At 36.2% G+C, this 17,886-nt stretch overlaps 1 protein-coding gene across 8 annotated transcripts in view; it reads left to right on the forward strand.

Moving 5' to 3' along the window:
- Positions 1–17,886, forward strand: part of STAG1 (STAG1 cohesin complex component) — a 483,951-nt gene that overhangs the window by 209,094 nt on the left and 256,971 nt on the right. For all 8 annotated transcript variants that reach the window (XM_081569675.1, XM_081569672.1, XM_081569671.1 and 5 more), the window contains one exon: positions 5,879–5,975. In XM_081569675.1, the coding sequence (XP_081425801.1) occupies positions 5,879–5,975 (97 nt within the window). The remainder of the gene's footprint in view (positions 1–5,878; positions 5,976–17,886) is intronic.

Here is a 17,886-nt window from a genome sequence, read left to right on the forward strand (position 1 = left end):
ACACAAACACAAATACCTGTGGGGAAAAAGCTGGCAAGATCTGTAGGGGTGTACAGTGACTATGCTGGCCTTTGGCTTTCTCATTGGTGAAATTTGCTGAGTTTGTCTGAAGAGCCGTTCTCTGTGAACTGTGATGCCTCTGGCTGCTTCTCTGTTAATAATATTGCTTCTGCTTTTATTCCTTGTTCATAGCTGGGTCAGTAACATCTCAGATTGCTGGGCTTGGTGGGATGAAACCAAAGCAGAACCTCTGTACAATGCACTGTGAAGCTAGGGAAGCTGGTCAGTCACCCCACACTCCTTTTCTTGGCAAGAAGAATTCTTTTTAACTGTGAAAAATTTCTTCTTAGCACTGAAGGGTGCCAGTTTGGGGGATGGGATGATGCAGGCAAAATGAAGTTAACCTTCCTTTTCTTCTAATGTGAATGTTCTCAGTTTTGTTGTTCTTAAAACTTCATAAGTGGACTATAGAGATCTCCTGGATCTTTTTTATTCTTGGATAGCTGTTCAGTCATTTTTTTTTTTTTTTTTTTTGAAGATTTAGTTATTTATATATGGCTGCACTAGGTCTTCCTTGCTGCATGAGGACTTTCTCTAGTTGCAGCAAGCAGGGGCCACTTTTCATTGGGGTGCGTGTGCTTCTCATTGCAGTAGTTTTTCTTGTTGTAGAGCATGGGCTCTGTAATTGCAGCATATGGGCTTAGTTGCTCCGCAGCATATGGAATCTTTGTTCCTCAGCCTGGGATGGAATCCATGTCCCCTGCTTTGGCAGGAGAACTCTTAACCACTAGACCACCAGGGAAGCTCCAGACAATTGATTTTTGTGGGATGATGGAGAAGCTGGGTTTTATCCCAACCAATAGGTAATTTTTCTTTCTTTCTTTAAACATATCATTCCATTATTCACTGGCTTTTATTATTTTCTATGAGAAGTGTGCCATATATCTTATCCTTTTATCTCATGTATGTACCCTGTGGGTTTTTTTTCCTCTTTATTAAATGTTGCCAGCTATTTAGTTTTGATGTGCCTTATGAAGTTTTTTACTTTATCCTCTTCACCTATCAGCCAAAGCTCTGTAAATTATGACAAGTTGTATCATCCACCTGCTTGTGTCCATACTTGGGAATGTCTCTAACAGTTATCAGTCTGCCAGTCTAAAAGGCTTATCTTTCTGGAGTTAACTGTTTAGATTCTTTGGTCCCTACACTCTGATAACTTTTAAAATGTATAACTTTGTTTCCTTCCAGATGAATATCAATTATATCAATATCATTTATTAAATGAACCACTCTTTTTTCCATCTAAAATTGAAATATCTCCTCTATTATAGCTTAAGTTTTAAATATACCTGTATCTATTTCTGTGCTCTGCTGTCTTATATGACTTTTCTTGTCCTATATTGCTTTCAATATACATTGTTTTCAGTATTCTTGTATTTTTTAATATTCTAATGCAAGTCCCTCCTCACTAGTGTTACTTATTCAGAATGTTTTGGGCTCTTCATATATAACTGGTGGGATTATAAATTTATATTTGTATTATACGCTGGGAGCTAAAGAAATTTAGTCACAGTATTGAGTGCATTCACAATGCCGGGTCCCATGTAGAAGTGGGGAAATGGCCTCCTCTGTTCTTTGTGCCATACTTTGTTACCTGGGTTACAAAGCATTTCTACTTTACTCCTGAGTCTCAAAGTCACTGTTGACCTGCTTTATCCATTCTTAGGCCTTACCACCATGCTTAGCCAACAGACCCAAACACAATATGCAACAGAGCTGAACCTTGAATAGATAATAAGCTGTTCATTTTACTCATTTTCTTTTTACCCTCTACTACCATCCAAGAAAAAGAAATGCAACAAGGCAAAATGGTTGTCTGCAGAGGCCTTAAAATGAGCTGAGAAAACAAGACCAAGTGAAAGGCAAAGGAGAAAGGGAAAGATATACCTAACTGAATGCAGAGTTCCAGAGAATAGCAAGGAGAGATAAGAAAGCCTTCTTAAGTGAATGATGCAAAGATATAGAGGAAAACAGTAGAATGAGAAAGACTAGAGATCTCTTCAAAAAAAACTGGAGATACCAAGAGAACATTTCATGCAAAAATGGGCACAATAAAGGACAGAAGCAGTATGGACCTAACAGAAGCAGAAGATGTTAAGAAGAGGTGGCAAGAATATGCAGAGGAACTGTACAAAAAAGACTTCAATGACTCAGATAACCACGATAGTGTGATCACTCACCTAGACCAGACATTCTGGAATGTGAAGTCATGTGGGCCTTAGGAGGAATTAGTACAACTAAAACTAGTAGAGGTGATGGAATTCTACCTGAGCTATTTCAGATCCTAAAAGATGATGTTGGCAAAGTGCTGCACTCAGTATGCCATGAAATTAGGAAAACTCAGCAGTGACTACAGGACTAAAAGAGGTTAGTTTTCATGCCAATCAAAGAGGGCAATGCCGAAGAATGTTCAAACTACCACACAGTTGTGCTCATTTCAAATGCTCACAAGGTAATACTCAGAATCAGCGTGAACCGATAACTTCCAGATGTACAAGCTGGATTTAGAAAAGGCAGAGGAATCAGAGATCAAATTTCCAACATCCGTTGGATCACAGAAAAAGCAAGGGAATTCCAGAAAAACATCTACTTCTGCTTCATTGATTATGCTAAAGCCTTTGACTGTGTGGGTCGCAACAAACTGTGAAAAATTCTTGAAGAGATGGGAATACCAGACCACCTTACCTGTCTCCTGAGAAACCTGTATGCAGGTTGAGAAACAGCCATTAGACTTGGACGTGAAACAATGGACTGGTTCAAAATACGGAAAGGAGTACTTCAAGGCTATCTGTTGTCAACCTGCTTATTTAACTTATATGCAGAGTACATCATGCAAAATGCTGGCTGGATGAAGCACAGGCTGTAATCAAGATTGCTGGGAAAAATATCAGTAACCTCAGATATGCAGATGACACCACCCTAATGGCAGAAAGCGAAGAGGAACTAAACAGGCTCTTGATGAAGGTTAAAGAGGACAGTGAAAAAGCTGGCTTAAAACTCAACTTTGAAAAAACTAACATAGCACCTGGTTTCATCACTTCATGGCAAATAGATGGGGGAAAAATGGAAGCAGATTTTGTTTATCTTAGTCTCCAAAATCACTGTGGATGGTGACTGCAGGCCATGAAATGAAAAGAGGTTTGTTCCTTGGAAGCAAAGCAGTGACCAACCTAGACAGCATATTAACAAGCAGAGACATCACTTTTCCAGCAAAGGTACATCTGGTCAAAAGCTATGGTTTTTCTAGTAGTCATGTACGAATGAACTTTTGAACTGTTGTATTGAAGAGGACTCTTGAGAGTCTCTTGGACTGCAAGGAGGTCAAACCGATCAATTCTAAAGGATATCAACCCTGAATATTCTCGGGACGGGCTGATGGTAAAGCTGAAGCTCTAATACTTTAGCCACTTGATGAAAAGTGCTGCCTCATTCAAAAAAACCCTGATGCTAGGAAAGATTGAAGGCATGAGGAGAAGGGGACCACAGAGGACAAGATGGTTGGATGGCATCACCGACAACTCAATGGACATGAGTTTGAGCAAGCTCCAGGAGACGGTGAAGGACAGGGAAGCCTGGCATGCTACAGTCCATGGGGTCACAAAGAGTTGGACATGACTGAGTGAATGAACAGAAATAAATGTATGAATGTGAGAGTTGGACCATAATGAAGGCTGAGCACAGAATTGATGCTTTTGAATTGTGGTGTTGGAGAAGACTGTTGAGAGTCCCTTGAACAGCAAGGAGATCCAACCAGTCTATCCTAAAGGAAATCAGCCCTGAATATTCATTGGAAGGACTGATGCTGAAACTGAAGCTCCAATACTTTGGCCACCTGATGGGAAGAGCCAACTCACTGCTAAAGACCCTGATGCTGGGAAAGATTGAAGGCAGGAGGAGAAGGGGACGACAGAGGAAGAGATGATTGAATGTCATCATCATCTCAATGGACATGAATAAGCTCTTGGAGATAGTGGATAACAGGGAAGCCTGGTGTGCTGCATTCCCTGGGGTTGCAAAGATTCAGACACAACTGAGCAACTACCACCACCATTGTATTTTTTTTATACTCTAAAAACAAAATCTACCAGATACTAATGTGTTGAGAGAAAGTTGTTATATACACCAGCTTTTAATAAAGGGTCTTCCCCTTAAACATAGAAGGAAATATGATTGCTCCTTAGATCACTAAAGAAGAGAAATGTTCAATCAGAATGGGTTAAAATAAAAAGGCTGATGAGATCTAGAGTTGGTGAGGATGTGGAGCACCAAATATCAATACCATTTGTTGCTGGAGGAAGTATAATTTAATATACCTGTTTTGGAAAACAGTATGACATTGTGTAGTAAACTTCAGTATATATGTATTGTTTGTTAATAAGTCTGCTACTAGGTATGTATACAGCAGAAAAAAATGTTTATGTGAAAAGATGTGTATAGTTGTGTTCATAATAATTTTATTTACAATAGCCCTAAAATGGAAACAACTCTCATGTGCATCAATAGTAAATTGGGTTATAAGATAAAGTATGTTAATTCAATGAAACACTGTCCAGCAGTGCAAACAAGGAATTACTAATAACACATAGTAACATGACTGAATCTCACTGATAAAACATTGAAAGAAATCAAACACAAAACACAATAGTATTTACATGAATTTCAAAAGCATATCTATTGTTAAGGAATAATAATTAAGTTATTTGCTTGCTGAATGATTACTAACTGGAAGGAAACATGAGGCAGCCTGTTTTAGTTCTGGAAATGTTTTTTATATTTGCATTTTGGTTATGGTTATACAGGTGCATGTATATGTAAACTTTCATTGAGGAATAACTTAAGATTTCTGCATTAATTATACATAATTGTAGCTAAGTACAGAAATAAAAGTTTATTTAAAACTTTTTAAAAAGTAATTTTTATCTATTTCTTGTGCTTCCCCTTTACCCCCAGCAAAACCCTCAATAGTTATGCCTGGTAGTATGCTAAGTGGAATTACATTGTTTATCTAACAATTTGGAAAGACTTTCTTGATGCAGCATGAAGTATTTCTAATATGGAACTCATTTAAGTCATTTTCTGTAAACTAAAGGTGTTTTTATAATGTTCTTCATTGAAATTTATATACTCCTTCAATTTGTTTTTAGATGATTTTAGTTGTGAGCAGCCTTCTCAATCCGATTATATTTTATAATATTGCTAATGTTCAAATTTGATTTTGTACTTTTGTCTTTTGTCAGTTGTCAAATTTTTTATTAGTCTTTAGATCGCATTAGTAGAGACTCAGTAGAAAAGGAGAATTGTTGTTATTGATATTTTACTAATTTTTGCATAAACTAAAATTTTTAAAATATGTGTTAAATGCTTAGTGATGCATCCTTGCCTCATTCTTCTTGGAGCTGAAAAGTGTTAAGGTTTCTACAAGAAATATGTTTTGGCCTTTGTCTTTATGTTGTCTACCAACATATCACATAACCCTAGTTTTTCTAGACATGTTTTTATTAAGCATGGCTCCAGGATTTTTATCAGATACCTTTTGAGATCTGGTATTATAATCATTTATTTTTCTTCTTTACATTGATGACTAATTGAATTGAGTTCCTAATATTGAATCATACTTGTATTCCTGGGAAAAAATGTATTTTATTATATATGGTCTTAATTTTATATTATATATATAATTTTATATATATTACATATGTGATTTAATTAAGTAGTTTTCTTGTTTAAATAGCTACACATAGAAAAACAGTAATTTATCGAAAATTCATTTGCTGTAATATCAATTAAAAACTTTTTCATTTTTTTTTTCCCCCCACAGTCTGTGGTCGATGACTGGATTGAATCATATAAACAAGACAGGGACATTGCACTTCTGGATTTAATCAACTTTTTTATCCAGTGTTCAGGATGTCGAGGTACAGAATGTTGAAATAAATGATATACATTGAGACTGTCAGTCCAGCAGTTTCAAATTTACTTTACCTTGTGTTAATCATTTTATAATTCATTCTGGAATTAATTACCAATCTTTTGTGGTAAAATTATATTATTTAAAAATATTTCTCTTTTTCCTAATTCAATCTTACTCATAATTTAATGCTTTGAAGGAAATTTGAAATTAAGGAGTTTGTGAAAAGACTTTTTAGATCATAAGATTTTATAATTAATATTTTCTGATATTATTTGTATCTGTGCTCTATATTGTGAACTGTGCCAGTTGCTAACATTTATTACTTTGAATCCTCATCTTGTAGGTGAAGTGCTTGAAGCTTAAATATTTGAAGGTGACATAAATATGAAAATCAGGTTTAAGTTTACAATCATTTGGAATCCATAGACAATTTGTTGAAAAGTGAAGGTATTTTTATCATATTAGTAGGTAACTGATAGAGACCTTTTTTCTCTAGAATAAATATTAACAGGTTAAATTGTACTGCATGGGATAAATCAGTTGGTAAACACTATTCTTTGCTTATCAGTGCAGAAAGGTGATCTATTGAGGTCACTGATCAAATTGATTTCTTGATGGCTTTCTTATTTCTGATCAAGTTATCACTCACCATATTAACATAAGAATTTTATCAAATATTTACAAAGTACCTAGGTTATTGTTCCAAAATAAATATATATATATACTATCAAGACAGTCTCTGCCCCAGTAACTATTAGAATATGCTTAATTTTTATTTATTTTTTTAATAATTTCTGCTCTAATTTTTTTTTAATGTCCTTTCTACTTTGAGTTTGTTTGCTATTTATTCATTTGGCCATGCTATGCAGTGTGTGACATCTTAATTCTCCAGCTGGGAATCCAGTCTTTTGCCTACTACAGTGGAAGTGTGAAGTCTTGATCACTGGACCACCAAGAAAGTCCCTGTTGAGTTTTTAAAGAAGGATGTTTTGCAAAGAAAAGGAGGGAAATAATACCAGTAGTTCAGTGAACTGCTCATTACCAGGAGAATAATAAAATTGGTTACAATTAAATGACTGTTTCAGCTTGGCAGTGTATGTGCCAAGCTGTGTGCCTTACATACATTAGCTCGTTTGATATTGGTTTGACACTTTTATTAGTCAGATGGGATTTTTATTCTGACGTTGAAGTAACTAAGGATTCAGGGCTTAGGTTAGTTTTTGGACATCATCCAGTTTTTAAGTGCCAAATTAACGATTTAGATTCAAGCTTGTCGCTATCTGTAGTCTCCATGTCTAACCACAAGGTGTAGTGTAGGAATAACAAGGAGGAGCTTCTGATTCAACCTAGGCTGTGTGTTTCTGTGTATGTGTGAATGTGGGGATATTTGTAAGAAAGTGCATCTCGAAGGAACAAACTTGATACTGGAACTGAGGTGTTGAGTAAGAGTAAATTAAGGTGGAAGAGAAAGGTCCAAGTTGACAGTTGATGTAAAAATTCCAGAAGAAGAGAAAGTATAGCACACTCTAGTGCATAAAGAGAGTGTGTGGCTGCAACCTGGAGCATAGAGGTGGGTGAGGATTGGCAAGAGATTAGTTTATTTGAAGGATTAGTTTATTTTACAGTCTTAAACTGGGAAAGGCAAGTACTGAGTAATGTGCTTTACGTATGTAGTCTTGTCTAATCTATGTAAGTGTCCTGTTAGAATGAGTTTCAATTTTAAAACAAATGGCAGTCTTAAAATTTTTTGCTTTTGTAAATCGTTCGTATCGTTCAAAAAAAAAAAAACAGAAATGTAAATCAAAAAGCCTTTACTACTTCTTGCCTTCCCATCTATCTCCACAGAGTTACTTATTTCTTAACTGCTTTGTTGTATATCCATCTGTCTGTCTGAATGAGTAGGAAATGTATACTCTTTTCTTCCTCACTCCTCTCATACAAAAGATAATGGTGTATAGAGAACTTACTTGGTTTCCTGCCTTCCCTCCCCTTTCCTCTTTCTTTCCTTCCCTCCCTTCCCTCACATTTCTCCCCTTCCTCTCTTCCCCTTCCTTTTCTTCCCTCTCTCCCCTCCTCTCCATTTCCTTCCTTCCCTCTCCCTCTTTTCCAGCATCAAAGCATTCCTTTTTATGTATGTACAATTTATTTAACTATTTGTCTGTTAACAGTGCATTGACTATTATCTGTTGTCTTTTGCTCTTACAGTGAGTAATTTCATGTGTACCTCATTTGTTCTTTGTGGCAGAATGTCTGTAGGTTATTATATTTTTAATTATGTTAGATATTGCCAAATTTCCTGTTACGGAAATTATGTCCATTTTTACTCCTATCAGTATATATGACAATATCTGTTTCTAAGTGTTTTTATCAAGTATTTTTATTGGTCTTATGAATGACTTAAAAATACATCATATGATTTTTTTTTAATTGAGGTGAAATTCACTTAAACAGTTAACCATTTTAAAGTGGGTGGTTTATTAGTTTTTAGCACATTAACACTGTTGTACAACCACCTCTTTTTGATATCAAAACTTATTTTTTATCATCCCAGAAGAATACTTATCATTAACTAGTCACTTCACATTAGCCTCTTCCCTGCAGTTCTTGGCTACCTCTAATCTGCTTTCTGGTCCTATGTTCTAGTCATTTTATGTAAAAGGAGATTGTACAGTATGTGACCTTTTGTGTCTGATCTCTTTAACTTAGCATATCTTTGAGATTTCTCCGAGTAGTAGCATATATTGACAAAATTCATTTCATTGTGTGTATATATTACAATTTGTTTATCCATTCATCCATTGATGGACACTTGGACTTGCACTTTTTGGTTGTTGTGAATATTGCTACTATGAATATTTATGATCAGGTATCTATTTGAGCACTTTTTTAAAAATTCTTTTGATATAAATACCTGGGAGTGAAATTGCTGGATCATATGGTAATTCTATTTTAAGTTTTTGAGGAACTGCCAAACTGTTTTCACAGCAGCTGCACCATTTTAAATTCCAGAAATATATGAAGACTCTTATTTCTCCACATCCTCTAAAACATTTTTACTTTCCAGTTTTAAAATTTTAATGTCCTAGGGGGTATGAAGTGGTATTTTTTTATGGTGTTTGATTTGCATTTTCTTTATTAACAGTGACTTTGGCAACTTTTTGTGTTTTTGGCAATTTGTCTTTTTTGAAGAAATGTGTATTTGAGTCCTGTGCTTATTTTGAAATTAGATGGTTTTTATTTTGCTGTGAGTTATTGTATTAGAGTTCTTTGTATATTCTTGATATTAAATCTTTTATCAGATACATAATATGGAACTGTTTATAACTTGCAACTACTCCCACACTGTAGGTTGTCTTCTTCCTTTATTAAAGATGTCCTTTGATGGACAAAAGTTTTAAATCTTTGTGAAGTCCAACTTTTTTTTCATTTCTTTTGCTCATCCTTATGGTATCAAGTCTATGAATCCGTTGCTAATTCTAAGAGCATGAAGACTTACCTCCGTATTTTCTTCTAATAGTTTTATAGTTTTAGATCTTACATGTAGGTCATTGATCCATGGTTAAGTTTTGTATTTGGATGATTTTAATTTGTATTTCTCTTACGTGTGTGACTTGAGAGCCATTTTTATTTCTTTTTTTTCAGTTTTTTGTTCATATCCCTTGCTTATTTTCCTTTCAGCTATCTTCATAGTTCCTGAAAAGGCATTTAACAAAACAGATTTTAAAACATTTTAGACTGAGATGCATATTTTCTTAATATGTTTAAAAGAGAAAGCTCACTGTCTCTCATATTAGTTCAGTATAATAAAAATCTAAAATAGATTCAAGTACCTGTGAACATGTAGTAAGCAGATACTACTAGCACATATGAAAGAAGACAGCTGCAAGATACAACTATACAATATACCATTTTTCATCTATCAGATTGATAAAAATTATAAGTTATAATCTCTGTTCTTTAGGCTGTGAGGAAACAGACACTCTTATATTATTTGTTGGAATAAAAGTGCATACATATCTCATAGATAGAAATTTGACATTATCTACCAAAACTCCCTTATAGCTCAGTTGGTAAAGAATCCACCTGCAATGCAGGAGACCCTTGTTCGATTCCTGGATCGGGAAGATCTTCTGGAGAAGGCATAGGCTACCCACTCCGGTATTCTTGGGTTTCCCTTGTGGCTCAGGTGGTAAAGAATCTGCTTGCAATGCGGGAGACCTGGGTTTGACCCCTGGGTTGGGAAGATCTCCTGGAAAAGGGAAAGGCGACCCACTTTAGTATTATGGCCTGGAAAATTCCATGGACTGTACAGTCCATGGGGTCGCAAAGAGTTGGACACGACTGAGCAACTCTCACTTTCACCAAAACTCCATATGTTCTTATCTTTTGACCTAGCTATACTGTTTCTCAGAGAGGGCAATGGCACCCCACTCCAGTACTCTTGCTTGGGAAACCCCGTGGACAGAGGAGCCTGGTAGGCTACAGTCCATGGGGTCGCGAAGAGTCGGACACGACTGAAGCGACTTAGCAGCAGCATACTGTTTCTAGAATTTTGCTGTTAAGATACATTTCCATTTTGCAGAAATAAATGCACAGGGTTATTCAATAACATATTATTTGTAGTTGTGAAATATTGGAAACAACCTAAATGCCAATGTATAGGACAGTGATTGAATAAACTGTGGCAAAACTTATTCAATGGAGCTTTTTGGCATGCCAAAAAATTATGAGGAAAAACTGTGGGCTAATGCAGGGAGATTTTCAGGATACATTTATTTAAGTGCAAGAGAATGTATAAAAGTATTCAACTTTTTTTTATTGGAACGAAGGGAAATAATAGAATATACACATGTATCTGGCCACTTGAGCACAAAGAAACAAAGGGAAGATAAGACACAGAACAATGATTGACTACCTGTAGGGTATGTGTGTATGTAAATGGAGTGGAAAACTTACAGGGAATTGGGGTGGAGGGATGATATTTACTGGAATATACTTTTTGAACAGTCTTGACTTTGGGAGTTATCTTCATGTTTCATATACTGTGAAAAAAAGAAAAATCAGTGAAGATGGACGGAAAATGCAAGACTTGGATGCACTCAGAATAGATGAATCATGCATAAATAACTTATGCTGAAGAGTGTAAAAAGTACAAACTAAATTTTGAACTCAGTGCTTATACTCCAAAACTAGTGGGGGAAAGTGAAAAACATAATATTTACCTCCTCAGATTGTCTCCTTACAAGATATATATTATGAATAAAATGGTACTTTACCTGTACAAACTTAATAGACACCACCTTAAACAAATTATGAAAGCAAACAGTGCAAACAGCTATAGAACCAGTTGATAGCATGTACTTCATGGTAGGCACTTATAAGAATTCAGCCTCATTTTTGTATTATTCTAGCCTATAGTACAGAGTCTGAAACTACTCATGAGAAAACTGGGCAAGCTCAAGTTGAGATACATTTTTCATAATAACTATCCTGTACTCTGTAAGAGTGTCCATGTCACGAAATAGAAATGACTAAGTAAACTGTTCCAGAACTGAATGCAATACATGGTCTTAGATTTTTCTTTTGACACAAAGAACATTATTGAGACAAATACTAAATTCCAAAATCAGTTCTGTGAATTAGAACATATATATTATATTGTTAATTTCAACTTTCTGATCATTGTTCTGTAGTTGTATTAGATTTTTCTTTGCTTTGGGTAAATATATACAGGAGTATTGATGAATAAAGGGATATGTGAAGAGGGAAAGGATAAAAAAGGTAAAATGTTTACATCTGAGAATTTGGTGATGGATATTCAGAATCCCATGTACTTTTCTTATAACTTTTTTGTAAAGTCTGGAAAGTGAAAAATGGAAGGATAAAAAATGCTTTTAACCCCAAAGCCAGCATCACGCTCAAGGGAATCTAGTAGAATACTTTTCACTGAAGTCAAACAAGACAAAGATGCCCATTTTCACAACTGCCAGTTAATATTAGCCATATAAGCCAGCATGTTTGTGGTGAAGCCATTAAAGTGAAGTATGGGACGGGGGCGCCTGGTGGGCGGCCGTCTATGGGGTCTCACAGAGTCGGACATGACTGAGGTGACTTAGCAGCAGCAGCGTGTATGATCACTATTTGAGAGTAATATTGAAAGTTGAGAAATTTCAAGAGGAATAGTTTGCAAAGCTAATAAAAACAATATAATAATTCTGAAAGAGATCAAAATAGCAGAGTACAAGGATGCTGAGCTCCCTTCTCCCTGAGGGACATCTCATAAATACAGTACATGTGTGGCTACTGTTACTGAAACAAACTGTATACTGATAGAACAGCCTTTCTGTAACCAAGACTGCAAAGAAAGATTCACACAGAGTTGAGTAGGAAGAGAGGAGAAATGATCAGTTCCGGACTTGCACCCCTAGCAAGGAGAGTATATCACAAGCTCAAGGATCCTTCCTAGGGTGTGAGACATTTGAGCTACATATTTGGCAACCCAGATTTGGGGTCTGTTACCAGGAAGATGAGTCCCCTTAGCTGGTTTGAAATCCAATAAGACTTACCATATGGCTATACAAAACCAAAATTCCACTTGTGATGGTTGTATACAAACACTTGCTTCCCCTCGGGAACAAGGTGGAGGAAGCAGATTTAAAATGACCTGAGACTGACTGATTTCCTGCAACTGTCCCATTGCACACTCTAGCTTGCACTGGGTACTTTCTCCGGCCCCCCTTCCTCTAGCACCATACTCTCCTAGGGTGAAGGCTGCGATTGCCAGGTAGGGTGAGGACTTGGAGATTTGGACCTAGCTCAGACTCAGTCTTATGTCAGAACAGAGCGAGGGCAGTCCAGGACTGGATGGCTTCACAGGAGAATTCTACCAAACATATTAAGAATAGCTACAACCTGTCCTTCTCAAACGTTTCCAAAAAGTTGAAGAGGAGGAAACATTCCTAAATTCATTCTGTAAGGCCACTAATGCACAAAGACTGCCCCCACCCCAAATACAAGCCAATATCTCTGATGAATATAGCTACAGAAATCTCAAGAAAATATTAGAAAACCAAATTGAGCAATCATCAAAAGGATCATACACCAAGATCAGAATTCAGCAATCAGAAGGATCATACACCATGATCAAAGTTCAGCAATCAGAAGGATCATACACCATGATCAAAATTCAGCAATCAGAAGGATTATACACCATGATTAAGTTGGTTTTATACAGGGATACAGGGATGGTTCTGCATTCATAAATTAATATACCACATTCATAAAAAGAATAAAATTACACAATCATTTCAGTAGACAGAATTCAGCATTTATTCATTCATGATAAAAACTCTCATCAAACATTAAAGTCGCTTAGTCATATCTGACTCTGCAACCCCATGGACTATGGAATTCTCTAGGCCAGAATACTGGAGTATGTAGCCTTTCCCTTCTGCAGGGGATCTTGCCAACCCAGGGATTGAACTCAGGTCTCCCGCATTGCAGGTGGATTCTTTACCAACTGAGTTATCAGGGAAACATCTTCCTGTATTGCAGGAGGATTCTTTACCAACTGAGTTATCAGGGAAACCTCAAACTTGATATGAAGGATATATGGCAGTATAATAAGGTTTAAGTATGACAGACACACAGCTTTTAGGTTAGTGCAAAAGTAATAGCGGTTTCAGAGCCTGAATTTTAAATCATTATAACTAGGCACAGACACATCTTTATTAAACAAAAAAGGAACCATTAACTGTCAACACATTTTTGCCAGTGAAAAATAAGTTTATTCCTGTAGCATAAATATCCGTGCTTTGGGATTCGGTGAACTCTGGGAAAGCATTTTCTTTGTCCTGCTGGTTGTGGAAACATTTTCCTTGCAAAAAGTTGCCGAGATGCTTGAAGAAGAGGTAGTTGGTACTGGTGAGAGGTCAGGTGAATATGGCTGATGGGCAAAAATTTGTAGCCTGATTAATTTAACTTTTGAAATGTTGGTTGCGTGACCTGTGGTCAAGCATTGTTGTGGAGAAGAATTGGGCTCTTTCTGTTGACCAGTGCTGGCTTTAGGCATTCCAGTTTTTGGTGCATCTCATCAAGTTTGTGTACATGAGTAAAAAATTCTTATATTTGTGTTTCCAAAATTTTTATTTCTGAACTTTAGGTATTAAAAGAAATCATTGTAAGTATAGTCTTCATTTTTTCTAAAGTAGACTTTATTTTTTATAGGAGTTTGAGGTTTACAAAAAAATTAAGTGAAAATTACACAGTTCCCATATACCCTCTTCTCCCCTCAGTTTCACCTGTTAACATCTTGTACATTTGTGAAAATTGATGAAACAGTATTGATACATTATTAACTAAAGTCCTTAGTTGACATTAGGGTGTGTCCACTGAAAAAAATGCACAATCTAAAAGTTGAGAATTATGTTTTATTTTGTGAACTTGCTGAGGACCTAACCCTAAAACACAGCCTATGAGATAGCTCAAAGGGACTACTCCAAAGAGGTAAGGGAGGAACCAGGATATATAGGAGTTTTTGCACCAAAAACTAAATATTAGTATTTTATTTTGTCTTGTTTTTAAATTGCAGGATAATTGCTTTACAGTATTGTGTTGTTTTCTGCTGTACAACAACTCATATCCGCCGTAATTATATATAACCCCTCCATCTGGACCTCCCTCCCACCCCACTGCATCCCACCCCTCTAGGTCATAACAGAACCCTGGCTGGCCTCTATATGTTATATAACAGCTTCCCACTAGATATCTATTTTAAACATAGTAGTGTGTATACGTCAGTGCTGCTCTGTCAGTTCGTCCCACCCTCTCCTTCTACCACAAGTTCAATCTCTACATCTGTGTTGCTATTCCTGCTCTGCAAATAGGTTCATCAGTAATGTTTTATCTTGATTCCATATATGTGCATTAATATACAGTATTGTTTTTCTCTTTCTGACTTCACTCTGTGTAACAGGCTTTAGTTTCATCCACCTCTGTTCATCTGACTCACGTTTGTTTGTTTATGGCTGAGTAATATTCCATTGTATATACATACCACACCTTCTTTATTGTTCATATGTTGATGGACAGCTAGGTGGTTCCCATGTCCTGGCTAGTTAACATAGTCCTGCAGTGAACATTGGGGTACATGTGTAAAAATTATGGTTTTCCCAGGTTTGTGCCTAATAGTGAGATTGCTAAGTCAGAGGGTGGTTTTAATCCTAGTTTTTAAGGACTCTCCATACTGTTCTCCGTAGTCAGTGTGTCAGTTTACATTGCCACCAACAGTACAAAAAGGTTCCCTTTTCTCCCCATCCTCTACAGCATTTATTGTTTGTAGATTTTTGAATGATGTCCATTCTGACTGGTGTAAGGTGGTACCTCATTGTAGTTTTGATTTGCATCTCTCTAATAATGAACAGTGCTGAGCTTCTTTTAATGTGTTTATTGGCCATCTGTATGTCTTCTTTGAAGAAATACCTGTTTATGTCTTCTGCCCCTTATGGGATTTGGTTGTTTGTTTTTCTGATAATTTGCTGCATGAGTTGCTTGTTTATTTTGGAACTTCTTTGTTGCTTCACTTGCAGTTATTTTCTCCCATTCTTAAGGTTGTCTTTTCACCTTGCTTATACTTTGCTGTGCAAAAGCTTTTAAGTTCAATTAGATCCCATTTGTTTATTTTTTTTATTCTCATTACTCTAGGAGGTGGGTCAAACTGAATCTTGCTGTGATTTACGTCAAAGAGTGTTCTGCCTATGTTTTATAATTTATGGTTTCTGAACTTATATGTTGGTCTTTAATCCATTTTGAGTTTATTTTTATGTGTAGTGTTGTTAAGTGTTATAATTTCATTCTTTTACTCATAGCTGTCCAGTTTTCCCAGCACCACTTACAGAAGAGACTGTCTTTTCTCTATTGTATATTCTTCCCTCCTTTGTCAAGGATAAGGTGTCCATCAGTGTGTGAGTTAATCTCTGGACTTTCTTGTTCTATTGATCTGTATTTCTGTTTTTGTGCCAGTACCACACTGTCTTGATTACTATTCCTTGGTGGTATGGTCTGAAGTCAGGAAGGTTGATTCCTCCAGCTCCATTTTCTTTCCTAAGATTGCTTTGACTATTTGGAGTCTTTGGTGTTTCCATACAAACTGTGATATTTTTTCTTCTAGTTCTGTGAAACATGCCATTGGTAATGTGATAGCGAATGCATTGAATCTGTAGATTGCTTTGGGTAGTATAGCATTCCCATCCAAAAACATGGTATACCTCTCCATCTGTTTGTGTCATCTTTGATTTCTTTCATCAGTGTTTTAAAGTTTTCTGTATACAGGCCTTTTGTCTCTGTAGGTAAGGTTGTTCCTATATTTTTTATTCTTTTTATGGCAGTGATGAATGGGATTGTTTTCTTAATTTCTCTTTCTGATTTTTCATTATAAGTTTACAGGATTGCAAGAGATTTCTTCTTTTTAATTTTGTATTCTGTGACTACTGAATTCACTGATTACCTCTAGTAATATTCTGGTGGCATCTTTAGGGTTTTCTATGTATATAGTATTATGTCATCTGCAAAGAGAGACAGTTTTACTTCTTTTCCAATCTGGATTTGTTTGTTTGTTTGTTTCTTTTTCTTATCTGATTGCCTTGACCAGAACTTCCCAAAACTATATTGAATAATAGTGACGAGAGTGTGTACACTTGTCTTGTTGCCAGTCTTACAGGAAATGCTTTCAGTTTTTCACCATTGAGAATAATGTTTATTGTGGGTTTGTCATATATGGCCTTTATTATGTTGAGGTAGGTTCCTATGTGCTCACTTTCTGAAAAGTTTTTGTCATCAATTGGTAGTTTCTTTTGTCAGATGCTTTTTCTGCATCTATTGAGATGATCATTTGGTTTTTATTGTTCAGTGTGTTTATATGGTATATCACATTGATTCATTTGTGTATATTGAAAAATCCTTTCATACCTGGGATAAACCCAACTTGATCATAGTGTATGATCTTTTCAATGTGTTGTTGGATTCTGTTTGTTAGTATTTTGTTGAGGATATTTGCATGTATGTTCATCAGTGATATTGGCCTGTAATTTTCTTTTTTTGTGTTGTCATTGTCCGGTTTTGGTATCAGGGTGATGGTGGCCTCGTAAAATGAGTTTGGTAGTGTTCCTCCTTCTCAATTTTTGGAAGAGTGTGAGCAGGATAGGTGGTTAGCTCTGCTCTAACCATCTGATGGAATTCTCCTGTGAAGCCATAGGGCTTTTATTTTTTGGAATATTTTTGATTACAGTTTTCATTTCCGTATTTGTGATTGATCTATTCATATTTTCTATTTCTTCCTGGTTCAGTCTTGGAAAGTTATACTTCTCTAACAATTTGCCCATTTCTTTCAGGTTGTCATTTTATTTGCATATAGATGTTTATAGTAGTCTCTATGCTGCTAAGTCGCTTCAGTCGTGTCCGACTCTGTGTGACCCCATAGACAGCAGCCCACCAGGCTCCACCGTCCCTAGGATTCTCCAGGCAAGAACACTGGAGTGTGTTGCCATTTCCTTCTCCAGTGCATGAAAGGGAAAAGTGAAAGTGAAGTCGCTCAGTCGTATCCGACTCTTAGCGACCCCATGGACTGTAGCCTACCAGGCTCTTCCGTCCATGGGATTTTCCAGGTAAGAGTACTGGAGTGGGGTGCCATTGCCTTCTCCGAGTAGTCTCTATGATCCTTTGTATTTCTGTGTTGTACATTGTTACTTCTCCTTTTTCATTGCTAATTTTATAGATTTGAGTCTTCTCCCATTTTTCTTAATGAGTCTAGCTAATGGTTTATGAATTGCATTTATCTTCTCAAAGAACCAGCTTTTAGTTTTATTGATCTTTGCTGTTGTTTTCTTCACTTCTTTCTGCTGTAATTTTCATGATTCTGT

The sequence above is a fragment of the Giraffa tippelskirchi genome, chromosome 2 (assembly GCF_054371585.1).
Source record: "Giraffa tippelskirchi isolate mGirTip1 chromosome 2, T2T-mGirTip1v1.2.pri, whole genome shotgun sequence".
NCBI lineage: Eukaryota > Metazoa > Chordata > Mammalia > Artiodactyla > Giraffidae > Giraffa > Giraffa tippelskirchi.